The sequence below is a fragment of the Hetaerina americana genome, unplaced genomic scaffold, assembly GCF_022747635.1.
Source record: "Hetaerina americana unplaced genomic scaffold, ioHetAmer1.1.p SCAF_4, whole genome shotgun sequence".
NCBI classification, from domain to species: Eukaryota; Metazoa; Arthropoda; class Insecta; order Odonata; family Calopterygidae; genus Hetaerina; species Hetaerina americana.
This window is the reverse complement of record NW_027286985.1, coordinates 59,988,151-60,008,335: the sequence shown is the minus strand read 5'-3', so window position 1 is coordinate 60,008,335 and position 20,185 is coordinate 59,988,151. Positions and strand designations below refer to the sequence as shown.

The window sequence follows — 20,185 nt, the reverse complement described above, 5'->3', positions numbered from 1 at the left end:
AGATGTTTCTTACGCCTTACCCAGTGCCATAAACAGTTACAGGTATTTACCGAGCGTTAATAAAGTTCCAGGAAACGCACCAGCGTCATAATTGTGGCCTTGCATATCTCGAATCTTGGCACGGTATCCCAGGGTGGATGGGCATTCGTGACGCCCCCAGTGTCGTGATTCTGAATATAGTGTGGGAAGAGAAAAAAGGGAGGGGCTTCGGTGAGGAAAGAAGAGGGTTGCGGGGAGAGTTGGTTGACGTGAGAAGAGGAAAATTGGGGGTGACAGGTAGACGCAGTGTTGGGCGGGGACCTCCGTGAGGAAGCCGAGGGAAAAGAGACTTGCCGCCCTGTCGACCGGGCATTTTCTAGCTTACAATAATAATAATGATGATTGAGACGAAAATATTCTTAACTAACGCCTTATCCCGTGACAAAATGTGAAGAAAATATGATATCGGTTAGTATATTTTCAGTTCCGGCATATTTGATTGCAACATATAAAGTTTGTTAAGGAAATAAGATCATATATGACCGTTTACATAGAAAAATCTCAGTAAAATTACTTAAGGGTCTCGGATAACTTAAAAGGAACAGTTTTTCCTGGTATGTACTGATTCGTAGTATTTAGAAGGAACGAATATAGCTGAGCGAATTAATCCAAGTAATATTGGTTTCCATCACAAAAAAGGAAAAATCAGTCGTTTGTAGTTAAGGTAATAATAGTGATTTTTCACGCAGCTTAGTACTTAAGATAGTCAACAAGAGAATGGAGAGAGTAAAATGGTTACTTGGAGAAGATTGAGGAGAGGTACGCGTCCTAGATGGGGCCTCTAATGAAAGAATATAGAATACAATCAGGATATACTTGTTTGTTTCGTTGACTTCGAGATGTCGTTGGACAGAGTGAATTGGGTAGAATTGATATGTGCATTACAGAAGATAGGAGTAGATTGAAGAGCATTTGCAATTTGTTCATATATTAGACTTCTCAAATGCGTGCGGTGGATGAATAGTTGCAATGGGCGGTGTTAGTCATGGGCGTAAGGTCGGGCTGCCTATAATCACCAGGGCTTTTCAACCCATATATGGATAAAATTGTGATAGAGCCATGGGAAGAACTGGAGCTAGGAATGAAAGTGGGTGGGTAATTCATAAAATCCATTAGGATTGCACATGATCAAGCTTTAGTTAGCCAGTCAGTCAGGGGGTTACAAGTATTTCTGAGTGCATTAGAAAATCAGTGTGCCAGATATGAGATGAGAATCGATGTAAACACAACAAATGTTTTCCGATTTTCGAGAAAGAGGAGGGCTACGTTGAACTTGAAAATAGAGGGCAAAAACAAGAACAGATGGAGCACTACACCTTTATTGGCGTTGTTTTGGATCAAGATGGGGAAAGTAGCAGGGACATCAGAAGTAAAAAATATCTTAGGCAAAGAAACCTTTGAAAGGGGATGTAAATCAATGATAGGGACTTTGAGCAAGGTTATCAAGAAATGATCATTGACAATTTTCATATTGAGCGTAATTTTTAGCGCGCGGAAATCTGTTGATGCTTTTTGATCATAGGAGTTCATTGGAGGATTTTGAGATATGAGTGTTGAGAAGAAAATGGTAAAATTGATGGAAAGGAAAACAAACGAAGAAGTACATACTGGCATGGTACCGGAGGAAACAGGGTTGGATGCAGAAGATGCAGGTTTTTGGGAGAAACCTAAAGGACGAAAGGGACTCCTGGATGTTGGCCGTTTTTATTGAAGGTGGTATATTGAAGCATATGATATATGAGTGTGCAAAAGTCGAGCGAAGTATGGGTAGGAAAAGTATAGGTATGTTGGACGGAATTAAGGGAGGTTTTAAATATTCGGAATTGAAAAAGTTTATTGTAATGTAGTGTTTCAGATCCTTTCTTTTTCAGCTAGCGTAGAAGACAGCGATATTAAATGCGTTCATCCAATACCTACCTTAGACGGTAGACTAACAAAAGACTGTAAAATTGCAGGTGGCAACTTGCTTGAAACGAAAAATTGTAATCTGAATGATTTTTCAATCAAAAATTGTTAGATGAATAAAGATGGGAAATATCAGACACCAGAGCAAATAATAGGTGGAAGTCCCATTTCCAATTCAATATTTATGGGCAAAGAGGATGATTATTTGCTATAGACTATAGGTGATGGGTTGAACTCTAAGATGTCAATTAGCCAATTTTTTCCAGGATCTCACTTTAGTGCAACATAAAAAAATTAACATATGAGAATGAATTTATTAGTAGAATCTCTCTATTGCGGTGAAAATTTTGCTTTTTTCCTCCCCTCTATGGTTACGTGAGGATTTTTAATAAAATGAATGGAAATGAAGAGTCCAAACTAGTTGGGCTACGCAGCTAGGGGTTTAATTTTTTCACGTCTGCCCATAGTTCATGTGGCTTCGCCAATCTCCTCGTCGAAAAGTTGTTGCTAATTCCCTCAGGCTCGATTTATTTGTCTAATAATTTTGTTGAATTGAATAAAAATCCATTTTGCGACTGAAAACATCCATGCATGAAGTTATTTATAGTATTCTCCATGAGTGCATTGAATGAGGTGAAGCTTACGCTAAATTTGGTCCTTTTACCTTCGGGCATCCTTTTTTCCCGTTAGACTTTTGCTACCTTGACTCTCTGAAGGGAACAACAAATAAGAATGGGAACATCATAAGAGTCCGGAAACGTCAGAGGAAGAGTGTAGTTCTGAATCATATCAGATCAATCTCGTTGAGAACCACTGCTCAACACTGTGGCCACCCTAGATTCACGGAGTATGTCCCACTGACTTCCCTTCTCTCGCCCCCTCGTTCGCTTATTATTTCGTTCCTGTTCTCGGCACAGGCGTGAGGGCACGGCTAGGGAGGGGCAGGTGTGCGTGGGAATCGTAGGGGAAACGGGAACGCGGGAGGGAGCATCCATATTTTTCTCCACAGTCGGGCCACATATCAGTCCGTCACACTCGTGGCGATGGGTGGCGACTGCGCCTTGAATTATAACTCCCTTTGTTCCTCCCATCCGTCTCCCCCCTTTCCCTTACCACTTTCTCCCCCACACCCCCCCTTCTTGTCCATTCACCCTCCACCTCACCCTTCCCCTACCGTCCTCTGCTTCCCCCCACGATATTCCCCCCTGACATCACCTACCCGCCCTCTCCGGACATCTCTTCGCCCCCTGGACTCATATTCGCGGAAGTCGTGGGTATCGCCGTCGCCGCTTACCATAACCATCACACGCATCCCGACTCCCGGAGGAGGACGACACAGGTGGGTGAACGTGGAAATAATTTGGATAGATTTTGGGTTTCCTGAGAGGGAATTAATTCCAGATATTTTCCGGGTCTATTTCGTCTCTTAATTCGCTTCCACGAGGATATACATATATCTATATATTCCCCCTGTACGTATATGCATACTTTGCCCCCGAGAGTTTACCTCCGCGACGTGTTTCGTAATCGTTTAAGATTGGTTTCGGAGGAGCTTTGATTACCACAAAAGAACGATCTTTCCATTGCCTTGTCACCTTCTCCTCACGTATGCCAATCTCGAGTCCTTTTCGAGAAACGCAGGGCGGGCAGGTTTGTAATCGGCGTGTAATTGTTGTGTCGCGGGAGTGGGGAGTGTGGGCGGGGGTGGGGGAAAGTGGGTGAAGGCCCAAACAGAGGCGATTTGCCTCGCATCAATTGGGATGGCATTTACCCTTTTTTGCGTGCGATTAAGCAATCTTTCCCACCGCCCCCTTCATAAATTATTCCCATTTTTTCGGCTAGTGTATTATTTACTACAGTCTTCTCGCGTGGCTCATGGGGCTGATTGGAGTATTCGAGGCGCCCGCCCGGGGCGGATCCCCGATGGCGCGATCTGTAGATTAGCGTCCCAGGGAATTATTATCATTAGATAAAGGGTTCCATCAGGTAAGAGAGGTATCAGCACGATTCACGTTTACTCGTGCTGCATTATGCCGCCACATAACCAATATCTGATGCTGCTTCGAGTGATTTAATTAAAATTACCCTTTGAGGCCACCTTATTGATCTCAAAATATTTTATCAAGTCAGGTTTTTTGTATACCTTTACGCATGAAACGTGAAATAATTGATTTCATCATATTTTACGTTTAGTTTTTTTTAGCGTTGCAAAAGACCCACATGGTCCGCTCCAATTTTTTCTCCCTCATATTAGCAAACATTTCCGATATCTATCGATTAACTGCAGACGGGCGTTTGACTTGATGTTTCTAAATTTTTTGAAAACTAATGTATGTTGGAAGCCTTATTTTAGGTACTTAAACAATTGACAATAATTCGATTCGGCTTAATTAAACGGGAGTCCCTAGATGTCCCTGTGTTCTCTTGATGATTTATAAGTATTTAGGAAGCCATGTAAACTCAAAAAGACCTAAATATCCCAAAGGCATGATATATCGCAGCCGTCGAGCCGTTTAAAACTCTCAATTCTCCCAATACTATTTTGGTAAATGCTAATTTCTGAGAAGGTAGGTGTCTCTAGATGTGATATAATAAGACGATCATATCAATTTTCCCCAGACATTAAAACTAAAATGTGCTATGAATTTAATCTCTCCTAAATGAAAAGCTTCCAAGAAATTTCTTTCGTATTTACTCCCCCTACCATCAGAAGCACCATACGTATCATACGAGGCTATGTGACAAATTTATTATTTGCTTTTGAAATAAATCAGGCTTTGCACGAGTGATTCTTCAAAAGAGAATACACTAGCCCATCAAAATTGTCGCAATTTTATTCAGCCATTTTCTCCACCCTCGAATTCAAATCTCTCTCTTTATTCCGTCCCCCGCAGGCGCCGTTCTCCACACGTCTTAATCCTTTGCTTCTCGTTGGCGGGGGTTCCGCTAGAGTGCAGAGATGTCGTCGCCGGCGGCTCTCTTCGTAGCCGACGTCATGGGGCGTTCACCCGGGAGGTTGAAAGAGGACCACCAGCAATCGGACCGTACAAGGGACCAGCTGTCTCCCCTGAGGCCACCCTCGTCCTCGTCCCCCGGGGGCCGGAGGAGCCGAAGGTCGTCAATGTCGGGGGAGGACTCTTACCGGCCCTCGCCCAATCCATCCCTCGGGGATCGACGGAGTATATGTCGGTCTCCCTGCAGCCCTGCCGCCTCCCAGGTGGGTGGGATGTGGGTCTGCTAATACTCCATGGTGTGTGGTGGGGCGAGTACTGACGCAACCTCTCTACTATGCCCTATTGCGATATGCCGAGAGGTTATGGGCACAAAGTGGCGTTACAACTAGTGGTCCCTTCCAAAGTGGTGTTTAAGAATCTTTTCAGTTTTTTGGTCAAAATCATGTAGATTTGTCGATTACTGATTATGGCATTGATACAGAAATTCTTATATCAAATACTGGAACGTTCACACGGTTCAGTTGAAAGGTTCTTGTGCGTGGGGTCCTTAATGGGATATATGGGATACTTATGTGTCTCTCCTAGAGTGCCTAGCAACGTGATGACTGCATGATCACATGACGAATGCCCATGCTCTAATATCAACCCCACATTCGTTTCACTTGTACGCAGAGATTACGACAACATTGATTTTTTACCAATTTATCATTTTTTTAAGTTTTCATTTATAAACCTTGAAATTTATGGACTCGTTCGATAGCATAAAAGTATTATTTTGAAGTAAAAATAAACGAGGTTCCTATTTTCCATCTATACAGGTTAATAAATCGGAGAATTTTAGCTCCTCTTTTTGGCCTCGTGTAAGTTCATTTCTGACAGCTTGAGTTCAAATGCAATGAAATGATTCCAATATTATTATTTCATAGATCTCGTTGCAATCAGGCAATTGTCCTGGTGGCAACGGTCAAGTCTGGTCAACGGTCACTCTTAAAATGCACATATATGCATACACAATAATAACAGATATGAGACAAAGTGTTCTTATATACAATGGCACTTAAAGATTACCATCCCCACCTTTACCACCACACATGGGCTAGGTTCACTTCATACATATTACGCATCGTCCATCGCCGCACTCCGCCCATAATCACGCACTCTTCAACTTCATATACTCGCCGCAATCCCTTCAAAATGACGCACCGTTAACACATCATTCACTTTTATAATTCAACTTCTCACGCCGTCCACACCACGTACAAAAATCCGATGGTAACGACTCCAAATGTTTGCTTTTTTCCAATCATTAAGCAAGGCATTATTATTTTTAATTACTTTTAATAGATGACTCAGATACAAAGCTATTGCGGTGTCACCCAGTTTTAGAATGTCAATTGATATATTTTAAATATCATTTTATGTCAGTTAAATCAAATATAATTTTATGTCAATTTAAAGTTGATAAAGAAATTGAAAAAAGTTTGCCATCGGTTGATTTACGCCCGCTCTATTTCTGTATTCATTGGCTATGCCATTTGATCCTGGCATGGTTATAGAAGAACATTAGATAAGGTAATTACTACGAAAATAAGAGTAAGATAGGTCCCTTGACTTCCTGATATATACCTTCCAGTTGCCTCAAATTATTCTTATATTTTATTATATTTATGATACACATTTATTAACTCCTACAAATATGTATAAAAGTACATTTGTATCACATGAAGGCCAAGTAAGTAATATTCAACTCCCTCAATCTATCTGGTTGTCCTTCAGAGATGAGTTTAGGCTTAAATCAAACGGCCAAGGATTCCGTACACATACATGTATTTACCGGCGAATTTTTTAGAGAAAAAAACACCAAATATTTAAGATCTACTGGCGTGAGAGAAATGAGTAAAGAGAGCTGCTCGGTTGTTGGCCAAAGGGTCTCCGCTTCAAATTATGGGTGAGGTCATAGGATAACCGCAACTAGAAATCAAAATGGCACCAACTCAAACCATTAGAACATCGTGGGAAACCGAAAGGTGGCAAATGGGAAGGAACTGAACCTTCCTTCGATGCATGAATTCCACGTGTATTAAGGCTTAGTTCGGCACGTGATACCCCTGCATATATATCAAGTTAACCAATGGGTTACATACAACTTTGGCACCAAGTTCGAATAAAATTTTAAATACTGAAGGAGCCTTTGTTGCAAAATTCAAATCCTTGTGACGGCAGAGATGGAAATATTTGGTGGTCTATAATATTCATTCCATGCCCCGAGGAAAATAAGATTAAGCTAGGTTATGGTAATATTTTGTGCAAATAAATTTATCCCACAGGTATTATTAGGTCATCAGGCAAACGGATGTCTTTTGATGATGAAATTAATGCACGAGATGACATTCGGGTTGATATTTTTTTTAAAGATTTTCCAATGAGTCAAGACAAAATCAAAAACTTAAAAAATAATTATTTAGTTGGGAAAGTGAACGAAGACGTAAAAATCAACAAAACGTTTATGTTGAGAATTTTTTTCTGCCTTCCATGCCACCAGTTGTGTACCGCAGAAATAAAGAAGAAGTGCTTTTCGTGATCGCTGTTTTTGCAGTGCAATTTTAATTTTCCATTGGAAAAATTTCATGTGATATCTCTCGCTTGCTAAGAATGCTCCCAAAGAATGAATTTGGATAATACTTAAATTTAATTTGTATTAAAGTGCCATTCCTCCTCACAGCTCGTGGAGCCCTTCGGCATTTTAAACTGAATTGGATCTGCTTATGTCACTCACCTATCGGAATAATAAATTTTGTCATGACGTGCTGCACAAGGAACGATGAAAGCGTTCGTGAGCACACTGAGTTGGCGTGGCAAGAGAAATTCTGGCCAGTGGACGCAATCGACCCCTTTTGCTTACGTGGAAGGTTGGGTTTCCGGAAATCGCAAAGTTCCCAAAAGCCCAGATTTTCAACCTGTTGCTCGTGGGTAAGCAGAAACCTGATGACAAGTTCCCTAATGGGTGCCTACAACGGTCTTTTATTTCTTGGTTGAGTTAGAATCGAGCGAAAGGATCCGGCTATCCTGGGATATCAGGTATTCCTTTAAATAGCCTTAAAAAACCAATATTAGTGTAGGATGATTGATTTTGCGATTACTTATATTCCACTACCAAATAACTCTACATACCCCCCTTTGTCATCAGTTTAGAGTATATATCTTGGCTATATTTTAAACAGCCTACGTTATTTAATGGACCTCTACAGAGTCAGTACTGTTTGTTTACATAGTCATTCCATCTATTCCCCATTCTTGCAAATACCTATTCATTCATAAAAATATGTATGCTTAAGCACCTCTGCGAGCCATGCGAAGTTTTGTTCACGTTACCCCTGAATCTCAGGTTTAAATCAGGCTTAGCCTTCCCCAGCTATTTTCAGCTTAGCCTTCCCCAGCTATATGCATATATATACTACTATAGTATATATGTGTGTATATATTTATATATATATATATATATATATATATGTGTGTGTGTGTGTGTATATATATATATATATATATATATATATATGTGTGTATATATTATATATACATATATATATATATATATATATATATATATATATATGTGTGTGTGTGTATATATTATATATACATATATATATATATATATATATATATATTCTAACAGTTAGAGATAGGGCGGGTAAGGTAATAGTTGACGCAGGAAAGATCCAAGAGAGATGGAAGGAGTATATAGAAGAACTGTATAGTAAAGAACTCAGACCAACAAAGTTAGACATTGAAAAAGAAAATGACGTAGAAGAAGACAGCTTAGGTCCAGGCATACTAGACAATGAGATAGAAAGGGCATTAAGGGAGATGAAACTAAATAAGGCCGTGGGGGTAGATAACATTCCCGTGGAACTTTTAAAATGCTTAGGAAAATGTGGGAGGAAGAGGCTATTTGGGCTGATCCGTAGTATTTATGAGGAGTAGTATTTATGTTTTAGTTCCTATTCCCAAAAACGTAAAGGCCACGTCATGTGAGGACTATAGGACAATTAGTTTGATATCCCACGCAGCTAAAGTTGTTCTCAGGATCATAAACAAAAGGATAGAGGGTAGGGCAAATGATTACTTAGGGGATGATCAGTTTGGGTTTAGGAAGGGGAGAGGGACGCGTGATGCCATTGCAGTAATGAGATTATTAATCGAGAGGAATATAGAACACAACCAGGAGGTATTTGCCTGTTTCGTAGATTTCGAAAAAGCGTTTGATAGAGTGAATTGGGAAAAACTAATGAGTGTTCTGCAGAAAATAGGAATAGATTGGAGGGAAAGGAGGCTAATCCGCAACCTGTACATGTCTCAGACTGCTCAGGTGCGGGTGGGAAACGGGGAGTCAGGATGGGCAGTGTTAGGAAGGGGTGTAAGGCAGGGTTGCCCATTATCACCGTTGCTGTTCAACCTGTACGCAGAGGAAATGATCAAAGAGGCGTGGGAAGAACTCGAGGTAGGAATGAAAGTGGGCGGGGAATTCGTAAAATCAGTTAGGTTTGCTGATGACCAAGCTTTAGTTTGTCTGTCAGCCAAGGGGCTGCAAGCATTGCTGAGTGAATTGGAAATTCAGTGCGACAGGTATGGGATGAGAATCAATATTAATAAAACAAAGGTTATGCGATTTTCTAGAAAGAAAAAGGCCAAGCTTAACATTAAAATAGGAGGGGAAAAACTAGAGCAGGTAGAACAGTTTACGTATCTCGGTAGTGTTTTGGACCAACACGGTCAAAGTAGTAGGGACGTAAGGAGAAGAATTGCGCTAGGCAAAGAGGCTTTCACAAGTAGGAGGGAGTTGATGACCGGGACTTTGAGTAAGGATGTTAAGAAAAGACTCGTAAAAACTTTGATATGGAGCGTAGCTATGTACGGTGCGGAAACGTGGTCATTGAAGCAGGAGGATAGACGTAGATTGGAGGCTTTTGAAATGTGGGTGTGGAGAAGAATGGAGAAGGTGAAATGGACAGAGAGGGAAACAAATGAGGAAGTACTTGGTATGGTGAGCGAAGAGAGGGGTTTGTTGGGAGCAATCCTATGGAGGCAGGAAAAGTGGATGAAGGGGGTGTTGACCGGCAGTGGGATGTTGAAGACTGTGATAGAGGGTAGAATGTTGGGCAAAAGAGGAAAGGGAAGGAACAGGATAGGGATGTTGGACGGGATGAAGGGAGGAAGAAAGTACTCAGAGATGAAGAGGGACCTGATATAGAGTAGGATGATGGATTTTGTGTTTTGTTAGGAGTAATAAAATATGTGTTTGGTAGTTGTGTCCATCCAAAAACCTACCTTAACCGGTAGATTACCTTAAAAAAAAATATATATATAAATATATATATGTGTGTGTGTGTGTGTTTATAAATAAATAAATATATATATATGTGTGTGTGTGTTTATATATATATATATATGTGTGTGTGTGTGTGTGTGTGTGTGTGGGTCGCGGTAGTCCAGGGGGTAGAGAGTTGGACTGCTGACCGAAGGGGCCCGGGTTCGATTGCCGGGCAAGGTACTCTGGGCACCTGCAGCTGCAGCTAAGTGATTTTTCGGGCACCAAGTCTTCTTGGGAAACCATAACCGGCACAGGGAAAGGAATTGGCCCCCCTACCCTTATGTGTGAATATCACACGCGTCGGGCTTAGTACTGGGTGATCTCATCTACCAAACCGACCTTCGGGTTGAGTACTGTGTTTATGGTTTATATATATATATATATATATATATATATATATATATATATATATATATATATATATAGGTTATATGTATCACCATAAACACAGTAATCAACCCGATGGTCGGTTTAGTAGGTGATGATAGAGATCACCCAGTACTAAGCCCTATACGGCGTGTGATATTCACACTTGGGTAGGGTGTCCAACGCTCTACCCACTGGACTACCGCGACCCACATTATGTGTATATGTTATATATATATATATATATATATATATATATATATATATATTATATGCGTATATATGTATTTATTTATATACATAGAGGATTTAGGCTGGTAGCCTCTTGATTATCGAAGAGAGCAGATAAGACTTACAAAGGTACAGGGCTCTTAAGTTTTCTCGTGGCATAGAGGGAATTATCATGTCACCAAACTATATTGGTAGATTCGATGACGGGGATAAAATAAGAGAGCTATAAACCGCCAAAGACAAATTCTAGTACTACTTCTTCACTCACACGATGCGCAAACATAACTTATTTTAGTACTAGAACAGATGAATCGCTAAAAAATTATTGCATGATAAATAGTGCATAGAATTTTACATTCACGAGAGTTGTGTACAAGTCAACATGTGTCAAGCGGATACATGAACCAGAGTTGCTGCATGTGTGACTGGTGTCCTAGCACTCCCCACTATACACCTTTCTGGCGACTTGCGAGGTATTTTGCAGATGTAGAGATGAAGAAAGGAGAGAACGACAGCGACTAAGTTATTCAGATTTTTGGCAAGGATAAATCAAGCATTTTTGAAACGTTATTCATGCCCCAGTTACAGGTAGAGCATGCGTGATTGAAATTATATACCTTTTACAATGTTTTAGCAAGTGAACTTTTCAGTTATTTTTAGCTCAATATGTCCAAAATTTTAACATTAAAATACCATGGTAATATCAGTCAGATATTTTGTAGTGTACAGCTGATTATAATGTTCTCACGTTTAATGGTGGCAGATAAATAAAAGTAGAATACTTTAAATGAGGAAAAATGGAGAGAAGTTCAAAATCTTTGCTAATTGCGTAGGTTTCCAGACGTACGCATCACTTGAGATTGAAGTAAACAGAGAGTCATGGACAGCATTTTAATGTTCTCAAATTCTTCCTTGGAAAATGTACTCCGGGTATGGCGTAGGTGTGACAAATGTGTCTCGATTTAAATCTCGGGGAGCGTAGAAATCAAGAAACTAAGAATGTGGGAATTGTGTTCTCTGTTCTGGCCCTTCTCATCGTTCCTCAATTCTCAATTAGCGACGATTTTGAAAAGGGCTTAGTTTTTATAAAAAAAGAAAATTGATTATTAAATCGTATTAGTGAAGCCCTGGAGTCTATTAAAAAAATTAGTAGCAAATATATTAATTGCTATTATTCTAACCATGTTTAAAGACATTATTTACGAAGATTTTATTTACGATTCTCTGATTTTAACGCTAAATGATGAATAACGCAAAAAACAATGACACACATGTTTCATGTCTCACCACATGCTCATTGACGTGCTGATGGAGTTTTCTTTTTAAATGAGGTGAATATTAACTTAGTTTTCTTTTCTGTACAACCTAACCACGGGTATACCTACAATTAAGGGGATCGGAATGGTGCGATGGCTAATGTACTCGTACTAGAACCACCCCTAGGGCCAGGGTTCGAATACCGGTAATGGCCGGTTTCCTCAGTCGTATCCCGACCCCTAGTTGAGGTGCTATGTGAAGAGCTCTTTAACATCGTCCCTTGGAGGTAAGGTGTTAAATTGTGGGTCCCTTGGCGCCTTTCGTTAAGAGAAGGCTAATGGTGACGCCGTTTTTCTGCCCACTCTTCCACCATTTCCTATACATCCTACTTCTATCACATTACCGACCTATTCCTGATAGCGCAGATGACATCTGTAGTTGATCACTTCCCCTAATAACTACTTACTAATTACGTGACCAAACATATGTGTAATCGTGTGGCAATCTCTAATTTTTGGTAATATATTCTAATGAAAATTCGTGGATATTTTATTTTTCCACGACTCCCATTAATTAAGCATGAAAAAGAATAGTGGAAAATTTCATCATATATTTTTATTTAAGCAAAAAGATAAATAAATGGAATTAAGGGGATCGGAATGGTGCGATGGCTAATGTACTCGTACTAGAACCACCCCTAGGGCCAGGGTTCGAATACCGGTAATGGCATCAGTTTACAAGACACACTTGAAAAAGTGAACCCTGAGAATTGGTTGGGAAAGTTAGAGGAAGGGTTCCATAATGGTTAACCTTCTAAAAAGCAATACTTTCCAGGCCATGTTATCTTAAATTATCAGTTTGTCCGCGTGTATGCGGATCTGACGCCATCAGCGAGGCGTCAGCTACTACGCTGCGTGGATCAGATTATGAGGTTACTTCCGAAAACGAGCACGTGGGGTGGGCTTGGGGGGGGGAATAGGGAGGGAGAAGAGAAGAAGGGGAATAAAGGGAGAAGAGGAACGTGCGTCCCAATCACGCAAACCACCTATTAATGCCCTGGCCCCGGAATCCCCTGCGCTCGGGACCCCCGTTCCAACATGGCCACCCCACGTCTCTCGGCTGAGGGGGATCAAAATGGGGGTGACCCTGATGTTGAAGCCGCGTCGGTCGTCCCACAGGTGCGGGTGGGAAATGGAGGGAATGATTAACGTGGCTTTGAGATTTGGGCCATTTATAGGGAGGCCCCTGGAAGGCTCGACCAATTACAAGCCATTAGAGGGGGGGAGGTGATGCAAGGGAGGGAGTCCATCCCAGCGGTGGAGGCGACGCCCATGGTAACGCTCATTAGGCACGGGAATAGGGGAGGGGAGGCGCGAGTCGTGCATACGGTGAGAGGAAACTCACGCTTCCCGCACGCGAATATTAACACTGTCCTTCGCCGATTGAAGGACCAACCATCCTCCCTCTACCTTCACCCCTCCGCCTCGCCCGTTTGATGCGAGTGGATGATGATTTGCTCACCCGCTCGATAGTTACAAGGAGTAATGGGGCAAAGGAAATGGATCACAGGCTTGAAATTGGCGGAATAAGGGAGCGAATAAAGTAGGTCAAGCGATTTAAGTAAGGGACATCAAACGATCGTGCCCTGCCGTTAATCTAGATTTGTCTAGTAGAAAAATACCTTTTGAAAATCTCTGTGGCTGGTTTTTTGAGTTTAGTTTTGCTGTTTTGAGACTAATTTGGTGGTTTGACTGAACAACGGTATGAAATAAAAACACTCATTACAGACGTCACTCGTTCATTCAATATGGTGCGTTTCAATAGCTAGATGTAATCATCAGATTCGATACATGAATTTGAAATTGCAGTGTGTGTATACTCACATGCATACAAACACACACACACATATATATACATACATACACACACACGCACACAGACACACACAATAATGTCAAATTCATGCATCGCATCCGATGATACATATGCAAGCATTAATGTTAGTGTGTGTGTGTATATATATATATATATATATATATATATACACGCACATTCCCATGAATATATGTATACAGTACAAACACATGCATGCGAAATTTGTATATAAAATTTGGAAGGTACAATAGAACACAAAAATAAAATAGATAACACGTAAAAGGTCACTAGCATTGTTTGAGCTTAAGACCTTCTCTAAAGTCTTCTTCAGGACAGACTGGAAAGTCTGATTTGAAGGACTGAGGACTCTGGAGTCTGGGAGGGGGAAGGTATATGGTATTCTGGGAAGGGAATTAAAGATATCGTCTAAGGGTGGGAATTTAAAAGATCGGAAAGCTAGTATATATGCGAATTCGCGAGTTCTCTTCTCTATATTGGTTGTTGAATCGGGTAGGGATTCTAGAATGGTTAGGGAGAAACACCCATTTAATCTGTAGCATTCTCCTACAGCACCATGTCTCACAGGCTACTATTCTTCGTGTTCCCTTTTCCGATGTTCCATGCCTCTGATTCGTGGTGGGTCATGCTTCATTCAAACGCTTGGACGAACTACTTCCTTGCTTGCAACCTCAGGTTCTTTGAACATAATAGTTGTTTCTTCTTAAAAAAAGATTTATTAGCTTGATTTTTTCTTCGCGCTATGTCAGCCGAACTCAAGTTACAAGGACTTGAACTAATACAAATGGACGTGTTTGTATGTGCTGTTGGCCAATGTGGCTATCTTGCTTCTTCTAGCTAAGCGTGCCATGAAACGCATTGTTTGTATCCTTCATGACGTTCTATGATTGCTTTCCCCTACAATCGTTTCCTTTTGTGTCCTCGTCCATTTTTACTCCATTGGTAGGTAAAATAGCTCCCTGACGCATTCTCCTGGCCAAAGAATTGAGGCATTGGGTTGGATAAAACCCCCACAACTTTCATTGTAATTTAAGTGTCCTCGATAACTCAAGTGGTTAAGACCATCGAAGCGAGCTGAAGAGATTTTGGCGAGTCGTAATTCAAGTCCCGATGAAGGAAACCTTTTTGCGCTTAGATCCGCTCGATTCCACCTTACTCACCATTACTGTGTTTTTCTTTCGTGAGTGTGAAATTTCTCTCCTTATATCCATGTGAATGAACATGTGTTCGCCATTTGGCGGGTTTTCATGTTTTCATATTCAAATACGAAAACCCGCTAAATGGCGAACGCGAATATATACATATGTAAACACACAGACATACAAGATATAATGAGTCATGAATATCATTGCCAAAAATTCCATTCATTTCATCTCTCAAATAAATACCTTCCTCGAGACCATGGAAATCTCTCATTTGGCTCAAAAGAGAATAATACTGGAAATCAGAGAAAATTACAAAATATTTGCATTACGAAATCTATTTATTAATTACGAGTTGCGTGAATTTTGGCAAACGTAATTTTTCAGTTTTTCCACTGTTAAAATATCCATTACTGGAGCATCAATGGGCAAAAAAAATCAGCGCCTTGCCGAGCGAATTCCCTTTCCAAGTGAATGAGTAGATAAGATCTGAGGGAATGAAACGTGACAACGCTTCACGAATATCGTCCTCCCTCGCTCCCGTTTTATGATGTCGTAAATCCACGTCCACCGACGGACAATAGATAGCAAAGACAGTTGTAATACCCTGCAATCCATACAAGCCAGGAATGACGGCGATATTATCTTCCATGATTTTTGCACGGGAAATATCTTTCAAAATTTTCACCACTCGCGGCCACCGTGGCCATTGAGTCGGTGGTGAATCCTCCTGGCATTTAACGGGCGTAATAATAGCGCCCAGCATTGAGCAATCGAAATTTCCTCTCAAACACACCTTCACTGGGTTATGATTTCTACGTACAAGGTCCATTATAAAAATAACACGCATTCCCAAGGAAAAATAGATTAATTGATCGTACTCGTACAAATGCTTGACATTCTTCAAAATACTCTCCTCCTACATCAATACACTTGCTTAGGTGTGTCTGCCAAACCTGGAAGGCACCCTGAAACTCCTCGACGGAAGCGTCTCTCAGGAGCGTTGTAACATGCTTTTGGATGTTTTCCACGGTCCTTCGATGCTTTCCTTTCAGCTCTCTCTTCAGTCGGGTAAACAACAAAAAGCCACACGGAGCCAAGTTGAGACTGTAAGGGGGCTGGAAGACCACCAGTGGTGAAGCTCCTGGGCGGGAAAATGGTAACGATGAAGGACGTGTGGCTGGGTTCATGTGGCTGGGCGCTCCATCGCGCCGTGTTACAACGTCAAAAAACAAACTACACGCGGCGGCACGTCTTTCCACTCCGACAGCTTGGAGCAAACTGGCAACCGGCTGCGTTGGAAGGAGTGAGAGACCCTTTAACCATAATTTCCGACCAGTTTTACCGCGCTGCCATGGATAGTCGTGGCACAATAAAATCATGCATTACTTTCATAATGGACCATATATAACTATAATTCCACTCGGTATTGTATGCATATATATATATATATATATATATATATATATATATATGTACATATATTCATATATATAAAACCATAAACACAGTAATCAACCCGAAGGTCGGTTTAGCAGGTGATGGTAGAGCTCAGTACTAAGCCCAACGGCGTGTGAAATTCACACATCAGGGTAGGGGGGCCAGTTCCTTTCCCTGTGCCGGTTAGGTTCCCCAGGAAGATCTGGTACCCGAAAAGTCACATAGCTTGGGTGGAGCTGCAGGTGCCCAGAGTACCTTCCCGGGAATTGAACCCGGGACCCTCCGGTCAGTAGTCCAACGCACTCCCCCCTGGACTACCGCGACCCACTATATATAGAATATAAAAATACATATATATTTATATATATAAATATATACATATATGATGTGTGTATGCATAAAGATAAAAGGTAAAGTAAGATTACTAAGAGATTATTGCATCGCTCATGAGAGGTTACTACATAAATTGCGCCTAAGGAAAAACTCACAGGGAACACAGTAGAGTTTCTTCAAAATCGAACATAAAAACAAATTACTATATTTGCCTTAAGTCAAGTGGGAAAGAGTTGCCAAAGATAATTACCCAAAATATTTAGTCAAAGATTTTGGAGTAGATTGTGTTGCCGTGTCTCGTCGGTGTGCACCTTAATTACCAACCATTACCTAAAAACTACAGTTCATTCAGATGCCGAGGGTTGATTAATTACTACAGGTTAGCCAAAAACGAAATTATACTCTATTAGCAATATTGAGTAATTAATTACTTTTATCTACAGTCACACGGTTTCCTAAAAGCCCACCACTAGAGAGTCTAGCAAGTGGTGATTCAACACCAGGTATGCAACATCAAAAATTTAGATTCAGAGTATTCAATTTAGACTCATAGTTTCAATAAATACATTAAAAAAGCCAGATAGTGTAGCTAATGATAACTACATGTACATGAACTACGGTATCTTAAAGGTGTTAAATACTTCTCTTCCCACGGGAGTCGAGCTCATAGTAACAAGAAAGACAATGAATTGAGTTTATATCAAATTATAACAAAATGCGAGGCTAGATGAACTGAAAAAGAAAATTATTATTTCCCTTGCACGTTTTCTGTTTAAATCATAGGATAAATTTATGTGTATGCATTATTGTGAGGACTCTTGGAAATGCGATGAATTTTGCCACACTATTTGACTGTTTTCCTGGATCAAATCTGATTACTGGAGGTCAAGGTTACTATTTGATCGAGTATCTTTTATTTTCCTAATATCAGCAAACTAATAAAACCCCCCATTTCTTTAATGCAGCTCCCTTTACACTCTCGAGGACCATTTGTTTGATTTCTACGGCTTCAATATAGGGCACCATTTTCCGATAATTTACCGTTTCGTGAAGAAAACTGCGCATGTAGATTGAGAGGCGTGAGAGCGTCAACAGGGAATGTGGGAAGCAGTTCAACGGAGGGAGGGAGGGGAGAGCCAGAGCAAGATGGCCACCCCCACCGGCATGAGCTCGGCCCGTCCATCGCGTGACTCCGGCCGCTTATCTCCCTTGCCCCCACGGCCCTTCTTTTTATTAGGCCGCTGGGAGGGGTTGGCTCACAACAAACAGCCACACGGCGAAAGGGGCTTTTGCACATATCCCTTCCCCCTTTCCACACACTCTCGCTCCCTTTCCATTCCGCCATCCCTCTCTTATTCTTCTTTGAAGGAAAAATTAGTGAAAAGAAAAAATAACGAAATGGGAGAGAGATAAAGAGAGAGGGAAAAAATCATTCGCCTGATTACATGAGTGCATTCTTTTTTGTGCTGGGCCCGTGTTTATTATTTATCTTTAAGGGGTCGCGCCAAGAGGTCTTTCGCAACCATTCCGACTGAATGAGAAAAGAAAAGATACACTACCTCTCTCTCATTTTATTTCCCAAAATGACGAACCTACCTGTTGCGGAAGTACAAAAAGAAGGGAAACAAAGCGTAAACACATCGGTTTCCGTCGCCCGCCCACACGTCTCATTCTCCCTCCGACGTCCGCGCTCCCATTGGTCGCCACCCTTCTTGTCTTAAAACGCCACTCCGTTACGACAAAAAGGAGAGACATCCTTCTTATCCGCCCGATTGGGTGATCTTTGACACACGACAACATTTTATTGAACTGCATCCCTATCGTTTATTACCCTTTTTTGACAGATTTCTAACGAAACAAATTTGTTTAAAATATTCGTTCCTTTTATTGATTCTTAATGACATCATAAGAATCTTTTCCTGCATCTCAAAGTATTCCATGTTTCATTACATGTTTTTGGTACTCTAATTACGCTATCAATTTTGTATAAAAATGCCATTTTCAAACAAGTGGATTAAGTGACTTTAAGCATTGCATACCATGAATCAATGCTCTTTCGGTTTGATTAATAAATGTTTTCGAAGGCTAAATATTAAGAACGTAATGTTGCACCTTTACATATTTGTTGCTCTCTAATGCTCGATTTTGCGGAGGTAATCTGTTGTGCATTTACGTAACCATTTAGAAATGCTCAGTTGAGAAAAAATATTTTTTTATAACGGTAAATGCTAAGAACGTTGTATTGTAGTGATATGTTCTCCTTTACAGTTGGTAATCCATTTTGCACCAGGTATATGATCGGTTCGGTATGTACTGTTTAGCGGATGAGGTTCTGCGGATAGGACGAAACTGTTAACTGTCAAAGTAACAGCTTGTGCGATTTCCACTCAGTGATTCTCCCCTCCCCTCTCGTTCCAATCTATCCCACCTTTTGGACGTCCTAGCACGGGAACGTGTGCGGCCTCACACCAGCAACGCGGATACCCACGCGTCCTTGAAAATAGGCGTGTTTTTGGTGTTTCCAGAGGTAGCAGTCGGGAATAGGGAGGAGGGCGTACAGAGGCCGGTGGGAGTGTTATTCGGATGTTCAGAAGGGAAGGGAGCATTTTAGCGAGCATGAGTTGGAGGGAGAGGAGAAGCGGGAAGGGGGGGGGAAGGAGCGGCGGGAGGGGATGGAAGGTGGCTTTTCCCGAGATTGCATCCGGCCCCCTCCTCGGCCCTCCGCCTCCTTCGCCCTCCCCTTTGAGCCTAAACAACGAGGCAGGCGCTGCATTCCGCTCTACCGAGTCACGAGTCCGCTTCTATTGCGTGTGGTGGCGGGGAACGTTATTTGTTCTGGAGTGTAAGGCTTTATATGAAACAACTATTAGTTTCGATTTGCTATCCCTATCCCGTCGTCGAGCATCTAAACACCTCAAACCTTAAGAGAGAGATATGATAGAATCCGTCTGCAGTCAATTCTGTGCGGGGGTTGTTTTTAAAAATGATTTCTTGTATCCTTGGAGTTTATGGAATCTTTTAATGAGGAAAAATATTTATGTTTACCATGGCCATGTGTCATTGTTTGAACGCTAGATATCCCGATTAGTTCATGAGGTTGGTAGAATTATCTTGAACAATTCCAGTCAATGCAATGGTCTTGCCATTTAATATAATTCTTGACCTTGTTTATTATTCTCTTATTAACTTTATAATGAAAATACATTTAGTATTTCCCAACATTTTATTGGGCAGAGGCAGGACCTATTTCACTA

General features: G+C 41.1%; 1 protein-coding gene across 1 annotated transcript in view; it reads left to right on the top strand.

Annotated features, from left to right (window-relative positions):
• The first annotated feature begins 4,903 nt into the window (after nt 1-4,903).
• The window catches only part of LOC139692232 (transmembrane channel-like protein), a 63,377-nt gene continuing 48,095 nt past the window's right edge, over nt 4,904-20,185 (top strand). Inside the window, exon 1 of the mRNA XM_071590300.1 lies at nt 4,904-5,161. Within this exon, the coding sequence (XP_071446401.1) occupies nt 4,904-5,161 (258 nt within the window). The remainder of the gene's footprint in view (nt 5,162-20,185) is intronic.